Source organism: Adiantum capillus-veneris, chromosome 17, assembly GCF_014529385.1.
Source record: "Adiantum capillus-veneris isolate H3 chromosome 17, ASM1452938v2, whole genome shotgun sequence".
NCBI lineage: Eukaryota > Viridiplantae > Streptophyta > Polypodiopsida > Polypodiales > Pteridaceae > Adiantum > Adiantum capillus-veneris.
The window spans coordinates 120,166,386-120,182,440 of record NC_140947.1 but is presented as its reverse complement, the minus strand read 5'-3'; the positions used below and the strand labels follow the sequence as shown (position 1 = coordinate 120,182,440).

The 16,055-nt window shown below is 44.1% G+C and overlaps 1 protein-coding gene across 2 annotated transcripts in view; it reads left to right on the top strand.

Annotated features, from left to right (window-relative positions):
- Nucleotides 1-15,333, top strand: part of UVH6 (RAD3-like DNA-binding helicase protein) — a 60,422-nt gene extending 45,089 nt beyond the window's left edge. Inside the window, exons 6-11 of one of the 2 annotated variants that reach the window (XM_086487366.1) lie at nucleotides 12,787-12,911; nucleotides 13,003-13,092; nucleotides 13,674-13,752; nucleotides 13,846-13,922; nucleotides 14,775-14,883; nucleotides 14,982-15,333. In XM_086487366.1, the coding sequence (XP_086343492.1) occupies nucleotides 12,787-12,911; nucleotides 13,003-13,092; nucleotides 13,674-13,752; nucleotides 13,846-13,922; nucleotides 14,775-14,883; nucleotides 14,982-15,095 (594 nt within the window). In that variant the 3' untranslated portion in view covers nucleotides 15,096-15,333. The remainder of the gene's footprint in view (nucleotides 1-12,786; nucleotides 12,912-13,002; nucleotides 13,093-13,673; nucleotides 13,753-13,845; nucleotides 13,923-14,774; nucleotides 14,884-14,981) is intronic. The other variant, XM_086487367.1, reaches the window with a different exon arrangement.
- The last annotated feature ends 722 nt before the right edge of the window (nucleotides 15,334-16,055 follow it).

The window sequence follows — 16,055 nt, the reverse complement described above, 5'->3', positions numbered from 1 at the left end:
AAGCCGATACAATAGGGACATACTCGCCCTTAAGTTTTATATCGAGTACAATGGTTCTGCCCTTCTCTATGGTCAAAGTCGCTTTCCTCGCCCGATAGTCGACCACGGCGTTGTTCTTGTGGTACCAAGGAATTCCCAAGAGGACATCACAACCTTCCAAAGGCATTATGTAGAAGTCCTCATGCCCCAAATATTCCTGACAATGCAACTGAAGTTTGCCAATGACAGGTGTAATGGCTACGTCCTTGCCGGATGCCGCCAGAACTGCCTCTGTAAGTGGTCCCATCTGATCGGGAGTGATCTCGAGGCGAGCCGCCAATTCTGGTGAAATGAAGTTGGCCTTGGCTCCTCCATCACATAAGATTAGGGCTTCTTGGTCTTTTACTTTGCCCCAAGCTTGGCAAAGTTCTGTACTCTTGTCCATCGTGTTGGGATCAATACCCACGCAATCTGGAACGAGTCTTGTTTTCATCTTGCCTTTTCTTCCACACTCCTCAGCTGCTCTCAAGCTCTCAGGCCTTTCGTCGTCCTTGTCGTTCTGTTCTTTCTGTACCTTTTTAGGGCACTTCGCGGAGATATGTCCAGATTCCCCGCATCCAAAGCACTTCCCCTCCTTTATATAGAGAGCCCTCTCTTGAGGAGTAAGTTTGGGTCGTGCATCCTTTTCTTTCTTTTCTGCGTTGCTCTTCCTCTTTCTAGTTTCATTTGTCGAAGTCTGTTCGGCCCTTTGCGTCATGATTTCATCTGTGGGGTAAATCAAACTGCCTGAGTGAATGGCAAAACCCCGTTTTGCATGACTCATCAACTCCTGGATGGAAGTTGACTTTTGTTCTAAGCACTGATCTCGGATCTCTGTAGGAAGACCCAAGGTAAACCGCTCAATTTGTTCTTTGAACAAGATCTTCTTAAAAATGAAGAGGCGGGTAGAAAAGAGCTTCAGAATCTCTCACAATAAGCGTCCACTGTATCCTTCTTGGTCATCCGAAGATGGTTCCAAGCAGTTCATATGTCGCGTTCATACTCTCGAGTCAGCCAAGAAGAAATAAAAAGCCTCTTGTATTTCAGCCATTTAACTGGTGCTGTCTTGTTTAATAGAAGCGTGGACCACCAAGTTCGAGCATTCCCCTTAAAGTAAGAGGCAGCTCTCCGAATCTTAGAGTGGTATGAGTAACGCCCTCGTGAGAAAGCTATGTCAAACTGCTGTATAAAAGACAAAGCCTTCGAAGCATCTGTATAACCAAAAAACGTGTCAAATCTAATTGATTGTCCAGCTTCCTTAAATTCTTGGACTTTCTTGCTTTTGTCTTCCAGAAAGTCATACTGGTTGGCTTTATAAAAAATTTTCTTCTTTGCATAAAAGCTGATGTCGTCAGAGTTCGAACTATCTGAAGACAAGTCTCTGTAGAACTGTCAACCATGGGGCGAGATTTAGGCTTCTTTGCCTTTTTCTTCCCCTTTCTGAAGCTTTGCTTGTTGCTTCGTTTTTTGCCTTTTCTGTTTTCTTCGCTCGAATCAGAGGAGCTAGAAGAACTCTCAGAAGAAGAGGAAGAAGAAGAACTCGGTACTCCTTCAAATCGAACACGCTTCTTCTGCTTTCTTGCCGATTCAAATGTAGACTGACGACCCAAATAACCCGGGAAGTCAGCCCCTTTTTTTTGCTTTTTGTCGTGCTTTTTAGCTTTGTTTTGCGCGTCAAAAAGCTGAGCAATTCGTGCATCAACCACCTCTTCTAATTCTTGCTCCGTGTATATCCTCGGAGTAGGAGGTTCCTTCAGGGCCGGTTTGAGGGGTGGCTCTGTGGTCTACCGCCGCTGTGCATGCACCTCATCGAAAGAAGTCTGGCTCATATATTTTGCAAATTTCGGGTCCTTCGCAAAATTAAGCATCATCCTTGTTGCTTCACCAATCAATCGTCGACGCTCCATCTCTTCGAGCTCTGCCTGAGTAGGCCGAGGCGGGCCGTACTCGTCGCGTGAATCTTCGTTGTGATCTCTTCTCGCATCTCCGGATGTAGAGGAAGTCGACTGAGCTTTGCCTGAAGCCATAAGTGCCGCGTAAAAAGGATTGGATTTCCCGTAGAAGAGAAACCGGCCGTGCTCTGATACCACTGTAACAAACTTGGACACTCCAAGTCGAGAATCTACCGTGATACCACAAATAATCACTTCAAAACAATTCACAGTTCACAATTGATTCGACACTGGCCCGGCGGAGTTCCGTGCCTAGAGATATTGGCCCGAAAGACTGGCGCCCCTTTCGGTATTTCTTTTTATATTAATCTGCAACTCAAAGTACACAAGTGGTCGGGACTCACTCTCAGACTTTGCGTCTAGATGCTCTGAGAAGTGACAGCCCAAACCACCAATATAAAGGTTTACAAGGGATGCTAAAAGCTGAGCCCCAAAAGCTTTAAAATCAAAAGCTTTAAAAACATAAAAGCAAAAGAGCTTCTCTCTCTTTCTCTCTCTCAATTTGCGTAGCCAGCAAAAAGCAAACACCCACGCAAAAGCTGCTGCAAATCCTGCCGCAAAACGCGGGTGTTCGTACAGCCTGCCAAGTGGCGTTTTCTGCATATTGCGCCGCAATTTCCGGGCAGCCAGTTACGTCAGCATTTCATAAAATCTGCCACCTCATCATTTGTGGCGAAGGGCGGGTGCATACGAGTGTGCACTAGGCAGCCACGTCATGAGTTTGGGACACATACACAAGGTTCCCTTTAGTTCATGAGAGAGGTACAATAGACTAGAGAGAGAAGAGAGATACTGTGAGTGAAGGTTTCGTGAGTGATAAGAGAGAGAAAGAAGATTTAACACCGGATGGGGTTCCAAACCCCCCCTCCAAGGGTCCCCCTCTCTATTGCTAGAGAGGTATTTGCTTTAGATTGCACAAATGCTGATACAATGGTCCTAGATCTTGAGATGTTGATGGGATCTTGTGGTAGATGCTTGTATCTGCGTTGCTAAGGGCTGAAATGCAAGAGGCTAATGGATTGGGTACGGAATCTGCAAACGGACGAGGATATGGGCTGTGACAGAGAGTGGTTTCCTATCATGCATTGAGTGATTTTTTTCTAACCGCTTATCTTGGTACTGAGAAATGCGACTTGACTGTGTGTTTTATCCAAAACATGAGAGTGAGACATTAATGACAAGGAATGCTTTGCTCATCGTGAATGATCATGGGAGAGGCACCCTCAAGAGAGAGAGGGGACGTGCTTTCTTCCCAACTAACTTGTGGATTAAGCTTTTGAAACCACTTAATATACCGAAAGTCACATCACATCTAGAGAGAGGAGAAACAACAAACTTGCGACGAAAACATGCGTGTCGAACACAAATTGGCACATAAAGACATTCATGCGTGATTGAATATGCCAGGAGGAAATCAGGAACCTGCAATGGGATCCATTGGAATAGCTTTTAAACATGTGCTCTTCAGAGAGCCACTAATCACATCATGCATACTGCCAAAATCAAGCAAGATCACAACAGGCTGACCATTCACATGACCATGACAGTCAATGAGAGACTCGTTTGGATGATCATTAGAAACTTGGGCGCATTAGTGTGCTCATTTATGACACTAATAGAAGATGTGGGTTCCGTGGGTTCTTTCTTAAGTGATTCTTTAGGACAATCTCTTGTCGGGCATGTGACCTTTAGGGTAACACTTAAAAACATCTTCCTTATTTTCCATACTCGGTTAAACTTCAAGACTATTGCTTGAGCAGATTTTTCATCAAGTGTCAACCTAGGGGTTTTCTAAGTTTTAGCCTTCCCTTTACTGTCACTATTAGGTGAATAATTCTGTCCTCTAGGTATAGTGGAAGATTGAGAAGAAGAGGTGCCGTGGTTCTTATCATTGTTCTTACCATTCAGTCGGTTCTGAGGGTTCTGTGGGGTACTTGACTTGTTCTCCTTTGCCTTACCTTTGTTGTGCTTCATTTCTTGTGCAAGAGCGATTATGAGGGCATTATTGTAGTCAATAGGGTTGAAAACTTGCACATCGTATTTGATGTACTCGCTCAAACCAAAGAGAAAAGCTTGCTTGCAATCCTCCTCTGACTTACGTAATTGAACACCATATCAAATACGGTTAGAAAAAGACATAACGGGAGTCCCATCTTGCTCGAGAGCTCGCCAACCCTCTTTCAACCGATCAAGGTACTGCGGTGGCATAAAGCGATCCTTGAGCTTGTGTAACAAACTTGGACACCCCAAGTCAAGATTCTACGGCGACACAATAGAGATTCACTTCAAAACAGTCACACTTCACAATTTAGTCGACACAGCCCAACGAAGTTCCGTGCCTAGAGATACTGGCCCCAAAGACTGGCGCCCCTTTCGGTATTTCTTTTTGTATTAATCTGTGTTCAAAGTACCAGACAGTGGGTAGGTGCTCACTCTCAGACTCCGCGTCCAGATGCTCTGAGAAGTGCAGCCCTGCCCACTTATTTAAAGGTACAAGGGATGCCCAAAAGCAGAGCCCCAAAAGCACTTAAACTCAAAAGCTTATAACCTCAAAAGCAAATTTCCCAAAAGCTTTCAAAAATTAAAGCATCCAATCCCAAAAGCTGACGCAAATCAGCCAGTGTAATTTCCGGATTTCCGTACGGACTGCCACGTCAGCAACGCGATTTGCGGGGCATTTTTGGAGGTCCGTACTTTTTGCCACGTCAGCTTGTCGGCGCGTTTTACAGAGCTTGCTGTCACGTCAGCATTGTGTTTGTTCGGGGACCTGCTACCACGTCACCAGTTTGTGACATACCCCCCTCTTGAAAGAATTGTAATCGTCCTTGATTATGTCTGCAAAACAGACAGAGGCCATAAACTGTCTTAGTAGACACTGACTGTTAGTACCGACGCACTAGGCACAACACATCTAGCACATGTACCATCGACAGTCACATCTCCGGACATCACAAGATATCACTTGACATCACAGGACATCACATGACAAATCACATTCAAATTCATTCCAAACCTCAGACCATGATTAATCGGCAACGTATTTAGTAATCGCATCTAGATCCAATCAGGACCACACAGATGCTCGATTAACTAATCCATATTGCAATCATGTCTATAGAGATTTGTGAGACCGAAATGCTGCAGTCATTTCGTCTTTCAGTTCCTACACTCAAACAAATCAATCAGTATCATTTTCATTTTTGGGAATTCCAGTTCATAAAGTCATACAGCATAATACTGTCAGCCCAGCAGTATCCCTGAAACCCAAAGGGACATCAGTGACTCTATATCAAAAATCGGGGCAATCTGTTGACAAAGGAGCGGAGTGACTCCCCTCTTATGCAAACATGCTGCACTAGGTTTGCCCAAGCTGAAATCGAGGTTCTATCGGAGTAGACTATGCTAAACCGAATGCTTCAAGGTAAAGTTCCACAATCTGAGGAGTATCTGCTAGGTCCTCCTCCTCCATCCACTTCGCATCCAAAGCAGGATAGTTTAACCAAGAACCGCCTAATCATGTTACCCTTAATCTTTCTATCTTTATGTGCCAGTATCTGTTCTGGAACGAGTATCTCCTCGCTTTCCTCCACTTCGGGTTGCTCATGTGGCTCCCCATCATCGGGCACATCGCCTTTAAAAGGCTTCAAGAGACTCACATGAAAAGCATTGTGATTTCTTCAAGTATCGGGCAGCTTCAATCTAAACGAGACATCATTTATCTTTTCTTTTATTTGGAAAGGTCCATAGTATCTCATACTAAGCTTTGGAAAAAGCCGCTCCTTTCCCTTTTTCTTTCTCAGGCGTGCCTTCTCAAATCGTAAGAGCACCCAATTGTCTTCCTTTAATTTCAAATCACGACGGTGTCGATCTGCTGCCTTCTTGTGTCTTTCCTGAGATTTCTCTAAAGCCTTACGGACCTTGGCAAAAGCAGTGTCCAAGTCCCTTGTGTACTAGTCGGCTTCAAAAATCTTATCTTTCGTGCTTAGGAAGGGTGGAACCTTCGTAGCACCTTCAATAATCTCAAATGGCGCCTTCCCCGTCGAAGAGTGGATTGTGTTATTGTAGGCAAATTCCACCAAGGGCAAAAACTTTTCCCATTGAGTCTTCTGGTCAGAAATGTAAGACTTCAATAAATCCAATACGACTGAATTTGCAATCTCAGATTGCCCATCTCTCTGCGGATGGAAAGATGACGAGAACTACAACCGTGTGCGAATGTTCTCCCAAATAGCCTTCCAAAACAAACTCGTGAATTGGGGATCTCTGTCAGAGACTATTGTCTGAGGCATGCCATGTAATCTGAATATCTGGGCAATGAACAATCTCGCTAAATGATCCGGCTTGACTGTTTTCTTCACTGGAATGAAATGAGCTTGCTTGCTAAATCTGTCAATAACAGTCCAGATACCATCGTGCCGACTCTGTGTCTTCGGGAGATCAAAAATGAAATCCATAGCAATTCTTTCCCAGGTGGGTGGGAATGGGTAAAGGCTGTAACAATCCTTGTGCTTTATGCCTGTCAAACTTGACCTTCTGGCATACCAAGCAACTGCGTAAAAAATCGTCCACGTCCTTCTTGAGTCTCGGCCAAAAGAAGTATCGCTCCACACCTTTCAAGGTGGTATCAATGCCGCAGTGACCCATAAATGGTGGACAGTGGCATTCGGTTAGAACCTTTTCCCTCAACGGATGTGTAACGCACAACATTGTTTTCTTCATCAAGTAGCCATCCCGAATGGAATATCCCGCTGCTACCTCCCCATTCTGTATTTGACCGAATACATCAGAAAAATCTAGATCTGTTGCGTACTGATCGACCACGTCTCGAAGCTTCTATGATGAATCGTGGAAATAGCCAAGACCAACAGCTTCCGGGACAAAGCATATGCCACCCAGTTCTTCTGTCCCTACACATGGACAATCTGGAAGTGAAACTGTGACAAGATGTTAGACCACTGCATCTGCTTTTCCGATAGTTGGTTCTGTGACAAGAAGTAGCGTAAACTCTGATGATTAGTGAAGACCGTAAAATCGGCTCCGAGTAGGTAATGTCGCCACTGAGTAAGAGCATGGATAACCGCCAAAAGCTCTTTCTCATAAATCTGTGCTGTCAATTCCGGCCTTGAAAACAATCGGCTCTCATAGGCAATGACATGGCCTTCTTGCATTAAGACCGCACCCAAACTACGACCACAAGCATCACAATATACTTCGAATGACTTTTGCAAATCCGGCAAAGTCAAAACTGGTCTCGTAGTCAATTTCTCTTTCAAAGTCTGAAAGGCAGTCACCTTTGTGGGTCCCCACGAGAAAGGGACTCCTTTCTGTGTCAAGATATGCAAAGGGGAAGCAACCTCTGCAAACTTTCTAATGAACCGCAGGTAGTAAGAACATAAGCCCTAGAAGCTTCGAACTTCATGGATATTCTTCAAATCGGGCCAATCACGTATAGTCTCAATCTTGGCCGGTCCATTTGTACTCCTGCTGTTGAGACGATGTGTCCCAAAGAGTGTATCTTTGGTAAGAAAAATTTACTCTTCTTGGCATTGATCACCGACTTGTGATCTCGCAATGCCTGAAAGACGTGTAGCATATGTCGTCTATGTTCTGCCTCATCCTTGAAGAAGACTATAATGTCACCAAAGAAAGTGCCAACAAAAGATGTGTACTCTCTGAAAATCCCGTCCATCATTCGGTTAAAAGTCGCTGGAGCATTGGTAAGGCCAAAAGGCATCACCAAAAATTCATATAAACGAAGGTCGTCCGAAAAGTTGTCTTGTAGACACAATTGGGATCTGATGATATCCGCTTTTCAAATCGATCCTGTTGAAACAAGAGGATCACTGTAGTCGGACCACTAGCCGCTAGAATTGCCTCTGCTTGTGGTCCCATCCGATCGGGTGTAATCTCGAGCCGTGCCGCCAATTCAGGTGAAATGAAGTTGGCCTTGGCTTCTCCATCAAAGAAAATCAGGGTTTCTTGATCTTTCACTTTGCCCTAAGCTCGGCAAAGTTCCGTACTTTCATCAATTGTGCTTGGACCAGTACCCATGCAATCTAGAACCAATCCTTCTTTCATCTTGCCTTTTCTGCCATGTTCCTCAGCTGCTCTCGAACTCTCTGGCCTGTCTTCATTCTGTTCTTGCTGTGCCTTTTTGGGGCACTCTGTGGAGATGTGTCCAAATTCCTTGCAACCAAAACACTTCCCCTCTTTGAGATGGATAGCCCCGTCTCTAAGAGTCAGTCGGGGACGTGTATCTTTCTTTTCTTTGTCCTAGGAACTCTTTCTCTTTCTACTTTCATTGTGAGAGGTCTGTCTCAACCAAGATCTCATCAGTGGGGTAAGTCAAATTGCCCGAATGTATCGCAAAACCCCGTTTCGCATGACCCATCAATTCTTAAATAGAATTCGACTTTTGTTCCTGGCAGTAGTCTCGGATCTCTGTAGGGAGTCCGTAGCAAAACCGCTCAATCTGTTCCTTAAAAGAGACCTTTATAAATGAAGAGGTCGGTAGAAAAGAGTTCCAAAATCTCTAGCAATAAGCGTCCAAAGAATCTCCCTTGGTTATCCGAAGATGATTCCAAGGGGTTCGTATATCTCGTTCGTACTCCCGAGTCAGCCAAGAAGAAAATAAAGAACCTTTTGAATTTCAACCATGTAACTGGAGCTTTCTTCCTCAGAAGAGTGGACCATGATATTTATCATCTCGGAACCTCAAAAAAGATTCAAATTTAATCGACTGTCCACCTTCTTTAAATTCTTTTGTTTTCTTGCTCTTGTCTTGGAGGAAGTCATATTGGTTGGCTCTGTAGAAGTGCTTCTTTTCAAGAGTGCTTGTTAATGTCTTTCTGCGAGTACAAGTTCCGCTTTTCTGCACTCGTCTGCCTTTTCGGCTTTCCTCTCTACCTGAGAGGAGAAGCGATGGCCACACGCCATCTCGAGTAAATTTTATCAATCGGGTAATTCTTCAGGTGTTTCGCCAATCTCCTGTCCTTGGAGTACTTAATCAATCTGTTCACACATATGCCAATTTGCAGTTGACATTTGTACTCCTTTCGGGCAAACTTGTCCGAATAATTTTTTTGCCCAAAATCTTCATTCTTTTCTTTAGTTCCTGCACCGGATTTTCAACTTTTCTTTGCCTTCCCACTAAGAGGTGTCATCTCTGTCAGATTCTTCACTAGAACCCATGTGTAATCTAGGGTTCTTTATGGCTTTATGCCCTGTAAGACTGAGTGATGAAGACGGGAGTGCGCCGGATGTGCGATGTATGAAGGGTGGGAGTGGCTAATAAGTCTGGGTCGGGACATAGATTCTTTCACAAAAGCTGTGTGCGCTGCAAAAAGGATCGGATCCTCCGTAGAAGAAGAATCTTTGTGTGCTTTGATACCACTGTAACAAACTTGGACACCCCAAGTCAAGATTCTACCGCGACACAGCAGAGATTCACTTCGAAACAGTCACACTTCACAATTTAGTTGACACGGCCCGGCGCAGTTTTGTGCCTAGAGATATTGGCCCCAAAGACTGGCGCCCTTTCGGTATTTCTTTTTGTATTAATCTGTGTTCAAAGTGCAAGAGGATGGGTAGGTGCTCACTCTCAGACTCTGCGTCTAGATGCTCTAAGAAGTGGAGCCTTGCCCACTTATTTAAAGGTACAAGGGAGGCCCAAAAGCAGAGCCCCAAAAGCACTTAAACTCAAAATCTTATAACCTCAGAAGCAATTTTCCCAAAAGCTTTCAAACATTAAAGCATCCAATCCCAAAAGCTGTCGTAAATCAGCTAGTGCAATTTCCGGATTTTCGTAGAGGCTGCCACATCAGCAGCGCGATTTGCGGCGCATTTTCCAGAGGTCCGTACGTTTTGCCTTGTCAGCCTGTCGGCGCGTTTTACGGAGCCTGCTGCCACGTTAGCATTGTGTTTGTTCGGGGGCCTGTTGCCACGGCACCAGTTTGTGACAGCTTGGCTTGGAAGTCGACCCAACTGTAAGACGATGGCTCGCCATCCGCGGTCAAGGTGTGCGGCCATTTGTGCCTCTTGCCAGGCTTGATACCAATTAATGGCATCTCTCGACAAATACATGACGGCTTTCAGAATTTTAATGTCACTTCTTTTCTTATTAGTAGCAAAGTAAACGTTAAATTGATGCAACCAAGATTAAATCACAGGTGCATCCGTACTAAAGATCAACTTTTTAGTGACTCGATTGTTGGAGTCGTCGTCTCTACTTGGTCTATGTGATGACTCGCCAGCCTCTTTGGGAGGATCGCCCTTCAAAGAGAGAACTTGAAAGACCAACTCTTGCACCCGTAGGTCTTTCCTTTCTTTAACAACAATTCGTTGAGCTTTGCGTTCGCTCTCTAAAGCCATTATTTCTCTTTCGATTGCGGCCCTCTTAGCTTCCTGCTGTAGCATCAACTCCACCCTTTCCCTTCGTCTGCAGCCCCCGTTGAGCCTCCTGCTATAGCATCTGGACTTCATCAAAGCCTCCATGGAGCTTGGTGCAATCCGTGGTAAAGATGGGGATGGAGGAGCAACCAAGAACGACCCTCCTAGTATAGGGACTTCTTCTCCAATATTTGTCTTATCACCTATCCATTCCGCTTTGTGTGATGGCCATGCATTGAGTAGTTGGGGTACTTGGGGAACTGGATCCTTGGTACTGCTTGCAATTTGGCTTAAGAAAGCTTTTCTCTTACCCAAGCCTAACTCCTTCATGCGGGTGCATCCCTTGGCGGCCTTGTGCTCACACCAAGGTTTCTTTTTCCTACCTCACGTTGATGGGCATGCCGCAATGTGCAAGGTCTTCTCTTGATGAGTGGAAAAGAGGGACGAGGGAGGTTGGACAAGCCCTTCTTTTCGAGGGTTCCTGCTACTCGTCAAAAGCACAGATAGAGAGATTGACACGCCCAAGTGGTCTTGGGTTATATGCAATCTCAAACAAGCAAAAAAATTTCTACTGTTCTGTAGGTTCTTTTCTTGAGCGATGATACCGAACATTGCCAAAGAGCTGTGATACCAATGTAATGTGTAACGGAAGTGATTTAAGGTGATAACTGAGGATGAGTGCTCAGTACGTACACAAGGTCCCCCTTTTTCATAGAGAGATGTGCAATAGACTAGAGAGAGAAGAGAGGGATACTGTGAGTGATAGAGAGAGAAAGAAGACTAACACCGGATTGGGTTCTGTAATAGACTTCGACACCCCAAGCCGAGAATCTAATGCAACACACGTGAGAGAAATTGAGAACAACATAACAGACTTGAACAAAACTGAGAGAGAGACGACACGGCACGGCGAAGTTCCGTGCCCAGAGAGACTGGCCCCCAAGTCTGGCGCCCCTTTCGGTATTTCTTTTTATATTATTGCTTGGCAAAGTACAATGTCCGAGGGTCCTCCTCTTGTAACTGCTCCCAAGCCAATTGAGGGAGAAATTAGAATGAGGCCCGCAAAACGCGGAGGGTCCGTACGCTGTTCCACGTCAGCATCTTGCTCCAAATTTCGGAAATCCGTACAATGCTCAGCAGATCGATGCTCTTTTATTTCTAGTGTCACATGGGCCCCATCAGACGGGACCCTCTAAGTTGGAACAACTTAAAAATTATAATATTGAAATCTTTCATTTTCATTGGGGTTTGTCCAGTTGGCAATGCCACGTCATCAGTTTGTGACGGGTTCCAAACCCCCCTCCATGGGCCCCCCTCTCTATCGCTAGAGAGGTATTTGCTTTCGATTGCACAAATGCTGATACAATGGTCTTAGATGCGGATCCTGCGGTGCATGCTTGGATTTGTGAGGCTAAGGGCTGAAAATGCAAAACGCTAATGGATCTGGTACGGAATCTGCAAACTGATGAGGCTATGGGCTGATCTGCTATTGCCGTTGTTGAGGGTGCTGATAACGATGATGGAAAAGGGCTAAAATTTGAAAATGCTGGCTGACCTGCAAAATTGGGCTGAAACTGAAAACGCTGGCTAGAAATTGCTGTCTGTGGGCTGGGAATTGCTAACGCTAGGGCTGATCTGGGGCTGTGGTGCTCGTCTGCTGCTCTATGCTGAAACTCTAGGGCTGGTTGCTTGAGGGAAAAATGCCATGGCCGGTTGCTGAGGAGAAAACGCTAGGTGAACTGGGGTGCTAATGGGCTGGCTGCCTTTAGGGTACTGATGGTACTACTATTCTGAGAGGTGACCCCTAGGGTCATTTATGTAGGTAATTAATGCTTCCAACAGATTTCTTAGAGAACCGCACGAGCTGCTAATATATTGGTAGTTTGTCAAATATTAATAAGTCACTGACCTACTAATAAGAGGTGCTTCCAATGCTAAACTACTAGGTCAGGTACTAATGCTATTGAATGGGAAAATTCCTGAGTGCCTACACCTAGCAGACAATGGCTGTGCTCATGTGCAATCAGAGGGTATGTAGCTAATTTAAGTGCCTGGACATGCACATCCTGTGGACAGGCTCACAAGGGTGCCAAAACACTTTTGAGACTGTCCTAAACCCTCGAAGTAGGAGTTAGCTTGTCCACATGCACATAGGGTTAGATGTGCATGTGACACGTCGAGGAGAGGGGAGGGAAACAGCCTATTGTGGCGCGGCGATTTGTGTTTATCCCCCTAGCATGTCGCCTCTCTCTCTCTCTCTCTCTCTCTCTCTCTCTCTCTCTCTCTCTCTCTCTCAACTTTTGGGAAGCTGTTTTGGGCTTACTATCTTTGGAGTTCACTAACTATCATTTCTCAGGGCCTCTAGGTGATCATGTTAGGTTTTGCAGTCTACACTTACATCTTATCCGTAATGGGTTTCTATTCACAGGAGATCATGCAGCACAAGCTTGTCTTCATAGAGACACAAGATGTGGTTGAAACCACTTTGGCGTTGGACAATTATCGAAGAGCATGTGACTGTGGACGGGGAGCGGTGTTTTTTTCTGTAGCCAGGTCATTATTATCGACTAGGCCCTGGTGTAACTTTCATATTGATGCAGATCATTGCAGATTGTGCTTGCTGAGCTTGCTTAATGATCTTCAGGGGTAAAGTGGCAGAAGGAATTGATTTTGATCGTCACTATGGACGTCTAGTCATCATGTATGGTGTGCCCTTTCAGTACACCTTGAGCAGGTATTTTCCGTGCTCGTCACCAAATATTTTTTGTTATAATTTCTGAAGAAGAAAAGCTACTCAGCGTTTGCCTTCCTCAAATGAAAATTTGGAAAAAAACTCAATTCTGTTTACATGTTAATGAAAAGGTTTGCATTGATAGAACTGCTTGTAAATACCAGTGATTCCGCTTAGTAGATTGTTGATAAGGTTATAATAGATGGAGGATTTCTACGAATTGCTCAAGTGAAGTGTAGATAATTGCCGATGCTATTAATGCGTCTTAAAGGGCTGTTTTTTATATAGCACTACCAGTAACCTATGAGTCTGATACTTCGAACCACGGGGATACCAACTGCCATGTATCTGTTATTGGCAGAATTCTGACTGTTTTATGTGTACTATAGAGAGCCCCGATAACCTCTTTCTGGGGTTCTTTTACTGGGTATGGGTAGACTCACCTGCCGTTTGCATATCACAATTCATTTTAATCTAGAAGTCTGTGAGATTGTTGAGTCTTGCATTTTGAGCTTCTCTATGTCAAACTTGGCACCAAAAGAGGCTTTAATATTGTTCAAGCTACAACTTATTTGATCTTCCAGGATTCTTATCGCTCGACTTGAATATCTAAGAGACACCTTTCAAATCAAGGAAGGCGATTTTTTGACCTTTGATGCGGTGGTATGCTTTTGTTTGCTTCATTGCAGCATTTTATTCTCTTGCTTTTTGTGTGTGAGTGTCTTTGTATTTCTAAAAGTGTGAAAGCAAATGCAGAGGCAGGCTGCGCAATGTGTGGGTCGAGTCATTCGATCAAAGTCCGATTATGGGATGATGATTTTTGCTGATAAGAGGTCAGTCACGGGATTGCATGTTTCCCCCTATAATCATTACAGACTGATGAAAATATCCGACTCACCAAAATGACGGACTCTGAAATCATGCATGTTCGTCAGTGTGAGCAAAGATAGTTTGTTGGGTGACAACATGCATAGGTTATTGTGGATTGCTGATCAGAATGTGGTTGCATTCCAAATGCGAATGTATCAGTATTCCCATACCATACAATAAATACCGTACTGGTATTCAGTACATTTACCTATTGGTTGTTATTTATATGCACACACAGATACACATACATGTGTGTATGCATGGATGTATCTAGGGTTGTGTACATATGATGTATACATGCATGTATGTATGTATACATGCATTTACATGTATGCAAGCATGCATAAGTAGACACGTACAACTTTACCTTGCAATTTTTTTATACTGGTGGTGATTACCCATACTGCATTAATGGCTTCTTCGCACTGTACTTTTTGTACGTATCCACCTTGGATCAAAATTAAACCTTCTGGTACTGCTCCGAAAGCTTTGCTTACGTGAGAATAAATTCATTAGCCTCGTTCAATTTGATTTTGTTATTCTTGGGACCATAAGAGGGCCCCCATACAAGCAGTCATAAGTGCCATATGTATGTTTCTGTAAAGGGCACGTATAAGTAGCTATGTGAAGGGTTAAAGGCGTACCCAACTGCCAGGGGAATTCTTCTGGCTACTGGACTTTCTAATTGCATACAAAGGTTTCCAGATGATGATGTTTTTTCAGTTGTTGACTTTGCAGAGAATTACAATTTTAAAGAACAAACTATGATCAATAGTCAAGCATTCATCTTTGAAAACACTCATGTTGATCTGCAGATATAACAGACATGACAAGAGGTCAAAACTGCCTGGTTGGATTTTGGCTCATTTGAAAGATGCACATCTCAATTTGAGCACTGATATGTCTCTTCATATTGTCCGCGAGGTACGTACCCTGAAACTAAGCAGTGAAAGCTTGAGAACTTATGACAGATGACCAATATTCTTGATCTTTCTTAAAAAAATTCAATTTTGTTTTCTCAGTTTCTTAGGCGAATGGCACAACCATATGAGAAATCAGGGACAGGAACAAGGAAGACCTTGTTATCCCAGTCGGATCTTGCAGAAATCGAGACCCAGGCAAACGCTGGCTTCTAGTCTTGGGACCATTGAAAGTGTCTCTAGTGTGAGAAACCCAATCATTTGAGAGAGCTTCCTTCCCAGCCGAAGAACGAGTGCCTTTTGCATGCACAATTATCGAATTTCTTGGAAGCAAATGAGGGCCTACTCGATTTAGTTTTGTAGCAGAGGAACTTGTTGAACATGTGTCAAGAAATCTCAGAAGAAAAACGAGAAAATTAGAGCTGTTCAGCTAAATTGTGAATCATGTGGCCTCTCTCTCTCTCTCTCTCTCTCTCTCTCTCTCTCTCTCTCTCTCTCTCTCTCTCTCTCGTGCGTGCGTGCGCGTGCATGCATGTTGTTCATTGCACCTAGGATGAGTGAAAACCCTCAAAGATATACTCTGCTAACTAGAAGTGTGCTCTCAAAGAAGGTAAGCAATGAGAACCCAAATGCAATTAGAATACGAACTCTAGGATTTGTTGAGAGCCGTCTTTATGGTGATGAGAAGTGTGACCACAGTTGAACATGTTCGGAAAGACTATGAAAAGAAAATCTTTTGGCGGTTCAAGGAACGAAAGATCATTCCTACAAGTAAACCACAAAATCCAATAATGAACTTAAGTGACTAAACAGCTAGAACCACTTCCTGAAGTGGAGGGGAATTTGATACAAAAGGCAAGTAGAATTGTACAAAAGCAATGCTTGAGAAGGATAGAACCAAAATGCACACGAGTCTCTTCCACCTGTTGACATGGGCATTGCGCTACTAAAGTTGTGTAGTGGAGGCAGTCCACCAAGACGACGTCCTAGAAACGGAGGTTCCTCGAGGAAGATGGTGGTTCCATGTGTGAGATATTTGTGCCACTAAGAGTTACCTTGTTGCATATGCCATAAACAAAACAATGGCATAACTCAAGAATGTGATTGCAGCTTTGCATATGTATGTGTTGCATTGGAATCTGAGAAAAGAAAGGGTACCAATTAACCAATTTTTTC